This window comes from Sparus aurata, chromosome 19 (assembly GCF_900880675.1).
Source record: "Sparus aurata chromosome 19, fSpaAur1.1, whole genome shotgun sequence".
In the NCBI taxonomy this organism is placed as follows: Eukaryota; Metazoa; Chordata; class Actinopteri; order Spariformes; family Sparidae; genus Sparus; species Sparus aurata.
The window spans coordinates 16,641,664-16,652,568 of record NC_044205.1 but is presented as its reverse complement, the minus strand read 5'-3'; the positions used below and the strand labels follow the sequence as shown (position 1 = coordinate 16,652,568).

The following is a 10,905-nucleotide window of genomic DNA, read 5'->3' as shown; positions in this document are numbered from 1 at the left end:
AGTGTGAATTAGTCATGAGGCTTCAGCTGTGTTACTAAACTCGACCTCAGCTCTACCTTAAGTTCAGCAACATTTAAATGAGTAATGGGAGCGAGAGCGTTTTCAGTGTCATCCAAGAGGTTTGATATGGGATATCGGAAAATGGGTAAGTCTTTGTGAAGCAGCTAAGTACAAACACAATACCGATATCAACGCAATCACACCAAAGTGCAGTTATTTATCTTTTCAAAATTTAGAAGGACCCGCATTTCTTTGTTGCACCTGTGCAGACTAGACGTCCCTCGGAGGCAATAAACAAGAAAAGGGACCACATCTCAATAAATTTCTCTCTTCCACCGAGGCTTTTTAGGACATCACGTTCTACACGATGACCGTGAAATCACTTTGATTTCTGGCGTGGTCATGGAAAGTTCAAACCTCTCCGAAAAAAACGGTTGGATTTGGGGTTTAGTTGCTCGGACGCGGCTATCAGAAACACTTGACAGAATATTTTCTCCGCGGGGTCAAAGGTGACGCGGGGATGTCAAAATAAGACTGATGCCCGGAAAATAAATCCCTCCTGACGTCTATTTGGACTCGTAGTGACAGTCGGTACATTTAGTTAGATTGATTAAAACAACATACATTCTTAATATGGAACAACCTGATTAATCTTTTATTTATTTAATCACAGGTAGACGTCTTAACACAAGAAGAAGACAATGGGGGAACACAAGGACAATAATCAACACATCTTGTCCACCATTGCTTGGGGTGTTGACCAGGAGAACCTGTTTTTTTGTCTCCAAGATTACTTTTGATGTGGCCAACACTGCCATGGGCAATGTGTCAGAGGAGACAAGAGAGGAGAGAAAAGAGGGTAGAAAAAAAGGATCTAATCCACAGTTGCAGGTGTGTTACACTTTTGTTGCCCCAGCAGAAGTTCACAACAGAGTTGATGACAAAGGGCCGGGCCCCATGCTGCCTATTGTGGCCTGGAGAACAATATGGAGGCTGTGAATGGCTAATCCCTCTGGACCGCTGACAGGTTGGGCCTTTAAGCAACCTGGGGACTCATTTCTCCACTGGGCTGGGCCGCTGTCTGACAGGGATGGGAAAACCCGGGCTACTTACAGCGACTGAGCCTTCGCCCAGAGCTGAGACTGGGAGACCATTGTGGAGGGAAAATATTATCTCCATTGTCAGGCTGTGGCCGTCTTTGTAATGTCAGAAGATGAACTCGGGGAGGAGATGCCACCGGAGGGGGACTGGAACCCAGCTCAGACTGTGTGAACGCTATTCAGTCATGCTAAGAGGGTTTTTAGTCAAAAAAACGTGCCCCAAAACAAGTTTGACCTCATTAATGTTGCACAGACACACCCGAAGGGATCATGTGTAAACGAAAGTGTATTTATTTATCATTTATCATTATCATCATCATAAAACTGCTGAATATGAAAAGGCCATTCTACGGAAGAGGAAAAGCTCCAACGTAAAAAAAAAAACATCTTTTGAGTTCTGTCATATTTTCCCAGCATTTCTGACTTATTTGTTGAAAAAAAAAAAAGTGAGAGTTCTGAGTCAGATGTCTTTTTTTTTAATCAGTGGCTCTAATCCTCTCACAAAAAAATTCTATGCAGACATGAATTATCCCTCCGGAAAATTCACAGCATGAGCAGTTTTCTTTTTTGTTTTACGTCTAGAGCTACAATGTTTAATCTGCAACTAATCTGATAATCAGTTACTTGAGTTTGAGTGTCAAGTAAGTAGGAGTCAAAATTCTCTGATTCCTGCTTCTTTTTGTGGTTTCTTTACTTCCCTGTGACAGTAAACTGAAAGTCTTTGGTTCGTGGACAAAACAAAACATTTGAGGACGCCATTTTGGGCCGTTCACTGAGAAAATAATAGATAAGTCAGTGGTGAACAGAACTGTTAGTTGCAGGCCTAAAAAGAAATTATTTCCTCGGGCTCAGATGATACGGTTTCCTCCTTTGTTTTCATGCCTGCAAGAGCATATCTCAGAGCACACCTTCCATACAGTATCCATAAACTCAGACACAATGGGAGAAGTATGCAGTTGGTGTGTGCGTAAAACTAGCCGGGCAGAAAGAACCTTGCTGGTGTTAATCTCCTTGTGAGAGAGACAGAAAGGCGAGGACAAGATGATAGGTCAGGGGGCACCGCCCAGCCCTTGTAAACAGGGCTTGGATAGCTCCTCATGCCCCGAGAGCAAACACAAATATCTGTTTCTTCTGGGCGTCCATTGGCAGCGGCGTTGGAACCAGGACACCACCCAAACAGCCAACAAACAGCCGCCCAGAGCTGATGGGAGACAGCGGAGACCGAGAGGGCCGCAGGGCTCGTGTGTGGATGTTGTTTTGTCAACCTTCCCCTCCTGGCGCCCCTCCTCGCCAATTTATGCATCCTCCCTCCCGTCTTCTTCTCCTCTTTTTTCTTTCCTTTTTTTTCTCTCCTCCTCTGTTTGGCTCGACCTTCCCTTTCAGAGTGTCCAGCTCATCCTGCCACAAAGAGCCTCCATTCTCTCCTGAGAGGAGGCTGCCAGTCCCGCACTGTAACCCAATCACCTATCTAACAGAAGAGTGTGTCATCTCCACAGAGTAACAGGAAGTCTCGCTCACAAGACAGATCTCCGTCTCTCTGCCTCTCCGTCTCTCTGCCTCTCTCTCTCTCTCTCTCGCACTTACACCAGAGGGCACATGCATACAGTTCGCATACGTGCATGGACGCAGCAAATTGACAATATCCTGAACAAAACAGCATGACATTTGATCGTGGGGTCATTTCTTTTTTTTTAATATACTTGACTTGAAATGATTAGGGCTCTTTAAAGGCACGACTGGTGTTTTGCTATGTTTCCTATTAGTTGAAAGAAATGCAATGAAAAGGCCTCGCTGTTGCACACAGTGACATATTCCTTTGATTATTATGAACACAGCCTTGTTTCCCATCGTGCATTGTGTTGCACAGCCGGTTTACTGCGGCTTTCTGTGGTCCCGACAGCGTACAACACACAAGCTTTACAGGTGAAACGGTGTGCTAGATTCCATTAGATTGAGCAAGCTACGGTAACGTAACCTAATATCTGACTGAAACCACTCAGACGATAACTTGGATGCTGTAGTTTATTTTGAGCTGAACCCACGTTGCACCGTGCTGCTGCTGCTGCTGCTGGAAAAATACTCCCCAGTTCAACAGGTCTCCCAAAAATCTATAACTCTCAGTGACGTTTTGCAAAAACGTTTTAGGAAATAACACAAATTATTTTTAAATGAAACGTATATAAATAAAATTCAGATCTTTAGTAATGAGTGATTAATGTCCAACCAGTTTACCTGCTGTATCCCAGGGCCTACTTCTGCCCTCACCATGGGCTACAAGGAGAGATTTTACAGGCGCTCAGCTAATTTGTAAAAGTCGAATTTAAAAGAACACAAAAAATACGTCCACACACTGAGTCAGCGATCACAATTCTAGTCGGTGTTATTGCAATTAAGACTTTGTGAAAAACTAGTCAGCAAGCGAGTAGAGGGGACGAAACAGTAAAGTTGCTTCAAAGATTATGAAATGATATAAAGAAACGTTATGTAGAACAACACCGCTGTTGTAAATATAAATATCCCCGGTCTGTAACAGTTTGTCAGGCGTCATGTGGGCGCTTACAACAAACAACACTCTGTACGTCACATAACGGTGTTATGTGTTGAAAGCTGGTATCTTGAAGTAAATAAGTAAACACCGTGATCCGACCCTCACAGCAATGTTGCCATCAATATTGGGCTGAAGCTATCATTTCAAGGTAAAAAGTTACATAATGTTGCTTTTGAATCACATGCTTATAGAAGAGTTTGGCAGTGAGAATACTAATTTCATTCGCTGAAAGTCAGCAAAAAGGTTCAAATATTCATATTTCAGTCAATGCGGCGAAAAACGTGAAATGGAAAAACAAAAAAAAAGCCCATAAACGCTTGCACAGATGCATTTGCACATGCAAAGAAGTCTACCGAGTAACATTCAGTGACCTTCAGCAGCGCAGACCCCAGCTTCCCTCAGTACAAGTCCAGCTTTGGATCTGTTGCAAGTATCCTTAAACTTTCTGGTTCCTCGGTTCACGGGCACATTCCTGGAGATGTGCACGCGGTTCACACAGCGGGTGTGGGTAGAGCTGGTTATCAAAAAACAACATCCATGTGGCATCACAATCCAACTGCAATAATCACAACTACAGCAACTGTTACCTTAAACGCCTGCGTGAGGATGCCAGTTGTGGGTTCAGGGGTCAACATTTTCATACCTGGAAAGAATGTGTTTTCTAAACAGAGCCTGGACACAGCAGAGGAACTAATCTCCCCATAGGGAAGTGTATACATTAGGCAAACGTGATTGAAATAGTTTGGGATTTACATATCCCTTTTCTCATTAGTGCTATTGAGTGACTGGATATTAAATAACAAACATGCTGAAAGTGAGGTCTGGAGGGCTCAAAGCGAGCGTCCAGGCAGGATTCCTGCCCAAACTTAGTGCTTTTGGGGCAGCTACAAAGGCAGCCTCGCTGAACCCCCGATGTTGGCTTTGGACCTATAGTTCCTTCCTGTTCATGGAAATTCTTCTACAAGCGAGAAATGTTTCAGTCGAACCAAAGGGAAAAAAGAAAAAAAAAAACAACACACACACACTTGGATTGTGCTGTGCCTTGATGGCTGACGAGGCAATTTTTTATATCAAAGCAACGTGCTCACCCTGAATTAAATTAATATCTGAAGACACGGGTGAAAAGGAGAACAGCGATAGATATGCAGGATAGTAGAGGAAGGAACAGAGGATGGATGAGCGATTGTTGTTCTCATTTGAATGCGCATGAATTTGTTTTGAAAAAAAGTGATAGAGAAAAAAGGAATGTAAAGCTGAAGCTTCCTAAAACCCGATATAGAGCACCATGGGAGAAAAGCAGGAAGTGTCACATTTTGGTGTGACCATGTTGACCATTGTGAGGATTTGCTGACCTCTGCTGGACATAATGACTCATGTTTTTTTTCTTTTTAAATCAAGATAGTGTAGTTTATACATGAGGCTACAGAAACACAACCCTGTGTCCTCCAGGGTGTTAATCGTGTTTAAACCTTTGGAGTTCTTTAAACGCGGCCAAAGGAAGCAAAGAGGTGAGCGTCAGCTGCATTAGAACGGTTCAAAGTGTTCATGGACTTCACTTTTTACCGACAAACAAAGTCTTTCCAGTGTTAAACACCGCTTCATGTCTCTAGTTAGCTCTCTAGTAGCTCTTATTAGGACTTAGGAATTATTTTTGCCAGCCATCTGCCAGTGGTAAAACATGGTTCGTCTCGTTGCCAATGTAGCTTTCCTGGTTTGGGAACAAGGAGCCGATAAACCAGTGTGGTTTTTGGTGCTAGTCTTGGGGCGGTTTAAAAGTTTCCATGCTCCAACACACCTGATTGAATGGACGGGTCGTTATCAGGCTTCAGCAGCACTTGATGACGAGCTGATCATTGGATTCAGGTGTGTTGGAGCAGGGGAACGTCCTAAAGCTGCAGCCCAGACGCTGCTATAAACAGCCGCTTTCAAGGTTGTTCGGGAATTTTTCGCAACAATTACTGTCAGTTAAATTCAACTGATTTCACTGGCATGCAATTTCCAATAAAAATGTTGCCAAAGCAATTAAACATGCATTTTGTCCAGATATTTGGACAGCACACAATAACAGTCAAATGAGCATTAATACCACATTAAAAGTGCTATCAGAAATAAGAAAAGTGGATTTTTGAGACTCAAAAATCCACTTTTCTTGCCAATAGCACCTTTAAGGCTGTTATAAGTATATTGTATCTTGAAAATATTAAAAAAATTAGAAGGTAAAGCTTTAAAAATGTAGATTTTTAGGGAAACCAGCGTATATTCAATAGATTTGCACTGGTTTGACTGTTTTAACTCGCTGAAAGGTGCAGCATGTGAGAGCATTGGAGAGCGATGGTGCATTAGTGAGACATTTTACCAGATTTACTGTAAAAAAAAAAAAAAAGCTATACATCGAAAAGCAAACACATTTTCTACTACAACTACACTACGACACTTCCCCTGTGCGTCGAGCTCCCAGTCCAGGCAGCAAATGTCATCGCTAACTGCACTGCTAGCTGAGGAAACTAGCGAGGAGTATGAATTCAACAGTAGGCCAATTCCTACGTATTGCACCTTTAAGGCAAACTAAACAAAATATATATATTATGCTATAAGTTTGAAGTGATCATTACAATAATTTCAGGGCAACAGCTTTTTCTTTAAGTGTTTTAACATTGTCAACAAGTGTCATAAACCATGAGGCTGTACAGCACAGATAATTAAGTAATAAAGACTTTTCATTAAGTTATCCATGGAAGTGTCAAACTCTGCAAACTGACAATGTTCTCCTGCATATGAGGAGAACCGATGGGTCTGCTGTTTTGAGTTCCTCACCACTAGATGCCACTCACGTGACATTACAAACGCCAGCTTAAATGAAACCCGATGAAGTGACACATCTTCATCCATCGCCCTCGATGTCTTTGTTGCTCCAGCCTGCATCATCACAGTTTGTCACAAGCCGTTAGCTGTTTTTATTTGTGAAATATGAAGCTTCCCTCGCAGGGAAACTGGATCAGTGTGTTCCCAAACACATCATTTCCCTTGACATGCCATGTTTTGATTAATGGCACCTCATTATCAGCGCAGTCGAGATGCAACGCTGGACGTTTACAAGTTGCTTTCCCTTGAAGTCGATGGTGCGAGAACGGAGGCAGGCCGAGTGTGAGAAGGCAACTCATTAGCTGTCCGGGTCCGGCAACAGTGGCTGGTTTCTCCCAGGAGAGCAGTTCAGAGTTCTGGGAAACTCACCAACACGCCAACAGCTGCGACTTGACATGAACCTGATGAAAACTCTTCCTCTCTCCCCTCTCTTTATTTCTCTCTTCATCCCGAGTCACTTTGTCAGACTGCCGGGGCCCTGGATCTCTGGATCTCCAGCCATCTGTACTCACATCATTTTGGGGTTTAACTGATAAAAAGACTCGGAGATTAAGAGATCGCCGTCATCGGTTCTCTCTCTGTCGACTAAGTGTGGATGTTTATGAGCATATGTGCAGGGTTGGCTGTGTAAGGAGGGGAGGGGGTGGTGGTGGTGGTGGCCCCATGTGTGCACCTCTGCTTCTAGATGAACTTTTGACCAATGCTTTGGGAAGTTCTTTTTGTTTTGACTGAAACATGAACAACTGCGTTCCGCCTGACGCCATGGTTCCAGAGATCTCTGGAGCCCTGCTGGCAGATAAGAGTGGTGATCTGAATAAATGATGCCGTCTATGTGCGGTGGGGAGAGTACTGAGCTCAGCTGCAACTGCAAAGTCTCCCATTTCAATTTTATAGAATTAAGAAAAAAGGAATATATGATGTCCAAACGTCCGTGGACAGCGTGTTGTTTGGTTTGATGTTTGGACATGTGGTGAAGGGACGGAAAACAAACAAACGATACACGAGCGAACAGTTTCCATGACTTTCCAAACGCACATTTGTAGTTTGGTTACATATGAAATATCAGATCTCTGCTTTGTCAGAGCTTATGAATGCTGCTGCTACTAACGACCACTAGATACATCTGAGAAAGACATATTTAAAGCTGCTATTTATCCCCAAACATTCAAATATATAACTTAAATCATGAACAGAATGTAAAGAATTAAAACTTTTGCCTGTATGTCAAATAGTCGTCCACGTATTGTGCTGCAGAATTATCTAATGAGGTGAGCATGCTAACGTGCTAGCCGGTGCTTCAAGCTCCCCAGTCCAGGTAGAGTCAGCTGATGGGAGCGCTAGCTGAGTGGCTGAATGCTGCTAATGTGCGCAGCAGTTAGCGGTCACCCTGATGACACGCTGCCCCCTCGACAGGTGGCAAATTCTTACATTTGTCGCCTTTCAAACGTCAAGATTCACTCTTTTCTTACTGTTCAAGTCACATGACAACCTGCGCCACGTCTTGACAGCTAAAAATGATTGTTATGATTGATTTAACAAAGCAAAGACAACCATTTTATAGTATACATTTGATCTGAAATACAAAAAATATCAAAGGACAAACACAATCAATACTGCAGATCTACAGCAGAGATGAATCCTGCTGCGTGTGTTGGCTCGGCGATCGCAATGCAGTCGAGCCGGGGCAGCGAAAACCGAGTGGAATGTTGTGAGATGCACTCTAAGATCTGCCAAAAGCTCCTTAATCTTTCCAGGCAGAGCTCCTTAAAAACTGCACATCAATAAGCTTTTGTGATCAATATTTGTGGCGCCATCCAACAGTCGGTGAGACGAAAAGAATGAGTAATGGCACTGATGTTTGTAAAAACCAGACTTTAAATCCAATATAAATGATCTTACACACAGTGTAAACATGCCATAATACTAGTTACAGCAAACATGCACACAAGAAAATACATCTGAAAAACACACTATATAGTTCTGACATGCTCTGAAATACACAATCCGCGGTGTGTTAAAGGTTGAATTCAAAGTGTTTTTGTCCGGGACGTAGCGATTGAGTCTTGCGGGCGTTTTTTTTGGCAGCGGAGGAGGAGGAGTCAATATTTCATATTGTCTGCAGGCTGCAGATGAATCGAGGAGGGAGTCCTACGCTGTCGCTCCACACAGTCTTACAGTGGACGAGATGTCTTGGCCGTCGTCTGATCGCCCCGTCATCAGAAAAGGCCACGTCTGGTGAAGCAAGAGACAACAGGCTGAGCAGTGAAGAAACACACGTATCCAAGATTTACTATTAAAGGTGCACTGTGTAATTTTTCATTTTCGGGGAGGAAATTTTAAATCGAAAGAGAAAGATCTTCATTGACTGATTCTTTTCCATGTCTAAACAAACAAAATAAACAAACTCTCTTTGTTTTCATGACTGAATAAACTCAATTAACAAACTGACCTTGAAGGACAACACATATATATGGTGGACCCTGCCACCCATTTAGCATCAAACAGTGTTCTAGGGATTTTATTTTCCTCTTGAACACTTGAAAACACTAAATAAACATTCTTGAGTTTGTATTCATACCTCATTAACAATGTTAATATTAAAATTCTGAGTTTGAATTTCTTCTCAAGTACTACACATTGCCCCTTTAATCACAACAGTATCGATTTTGGAATGATACTGCAGAAATACTTTAAGAATGTCTTAGTCAAACCAGTAGACTATCAAAGTGGTTTTCCAAGTGCTCCCCCTTTAAATAAAACGTGTGTTCGCATGAGAGCATGCTTGTTTTTGAGAGTCGTCTCTTCATACCAGATTGACTGGGTGCGCGAAGCGGTTCTCGAAGCGGTCCTCCTGCAGGAGCTGTCTCAGGTGAGAGATGTAGCTCGAGGCGAGTCGGAGCGTGTCCAGTTTGGACAGCTTGGTGTCCGCCGGTACCCAGGGCAGGCTGGTTTTTAGTCTGGAGAAGGCTTTGCTCAGCACCCTCATCCGCGCCCTCTCCCGCGCGTTGGCCGCGTTTCTTTGCGTCTGGCGCGCTTCCTTCTGGTGCGTCTTGGAGAGCTTGCGCTCGTGCTTGAGATTCCTCTCCTCCACGCCTTCATCCTCCAGCTCCTCATCCGAATACCGGTTGTAGCAGGTGGTCTTCCGCGCAGTCCCCCTGTGACAGGTCTCGTAGTCCTCGGCATCACTTGCAGCAGAGCCAGTGGACATGGCTGCTCCACCTGCGCCTCGGAGGCAAGTGGCACTTCAGGGGCAGCAGTGGCTGGAAATCTAGACCCCCAACTTGATGACACTGAAGAAGCTGGAAGTCAGCAGGGTGCAGCCACTTTTAAACTTCCATTTGGTAAACTTTTTTTTCGCCCTGAAATGTCACCACTTGACAATGCTTGAGGTCAAGACTGATTGCAGCTCTCTCTAAAATTAAAACATGCCTCCTTTCTTAGCTACCCCTCTAATTTAACTGTCCAGGATTTGGCATCTGTGCGTTTCTCCTCCCCCTTTCTCTCCACCATGACCTCAGAAAAGACCACAACTCTGTCTCCTTGTATATACTGTGAGAGACTTGGGTTGCTCATCTGCAACTTGATGATCACATTAATCCATGCTAGATTAATGGCTAATTATCGGCCTGATCCAGTGGGAGGTGTAATGAAATAGCAAATTCACTCTATGGATCACTCTATGGATTGACAGAGATAATCCTTCTCTAATGTGTTGTATGAATTCCCTGACAATAATGTGCACCACCTTTGGAAACGCACAGATTTAGTGAACATTTCTTTTGTCGGCTCCACAGATGTGTTTTCGGTAATAGAAATGTCTTGAGGAGCTTATCAAAAGTGCATAATCCTTCGCTGGTTTCACAGAGGGATTGGGTTTCTGCAGATGGAGCAGCCTTTCACACGCAGCCTGCGTGCACCAGCCCCAGCTGTTATCGGTTCCCATGACATCTGGAGCGTTGGCATGACAAGGGTGTGGCAGAGGCGAGGAAGCACCGTCTCCATTCCCATAGTATCACAAACTAACTTGCTGTGCATCTCGGCCGTTTTTTTGCATTTGTTTTGTGCCCTCAGAACCTCACTGAGATCAGACGGCATAGAATATTTTTTTCAGTGTGGACTGAGATGAAGAGCTAACACAAGAGGGGGAGGAGGAGAATTGCTCGGGGCCTCCAGAGCTACGGGATTTCAAAATGTGTTTGCAGAGATACTGTCTGGAAAGTTTCTGAGAAATGAATACTTTTTGCTCCAAACTCAACTCTTCAGACGGAATATCTGCTATGCACACTCTATCCAAAAAGAAATCTTTGATGCTTGGAGGAGCGGGAGCACAACTCTTCTGCATAAATGGAAAAGCTCTGTGTGTCCGTACAGCGCTTACAGGCACCCAGCTCTACT

The 10,905-nt window shown here is 43.7% G+C and overlaps 1 protein-coding gene across 1 annotated transcript; it reads right to left on the bottom strand.

The window, feature by feature from the left end:
* Positions 1-8,362: 8,362 nt before the first annotated feature.
* On the bottom strand, positions 8,363-9,947 carry msc (musculin (activated B-cell factor-1)). Its single transcript, XM_030398739.1, has 2 exons — positions 9,320-9,947; positions 8,363-8,742 (listed from the first exon to the last, which is right to left on the bottom strand). Exons 1-2 carry the CDS (start codon positions 9,716-9,718, stop codon positions 8,659-8,661), a joined length of 483 nt encoding a protein of 160 aa, XP_030254599.1. The 5' UTR covers positions 9,719-9,947; the 3' UTR covers positions 8,363-8,658.
* Positions 9,948-10,905: the final 958 nt, after the last annotated feature.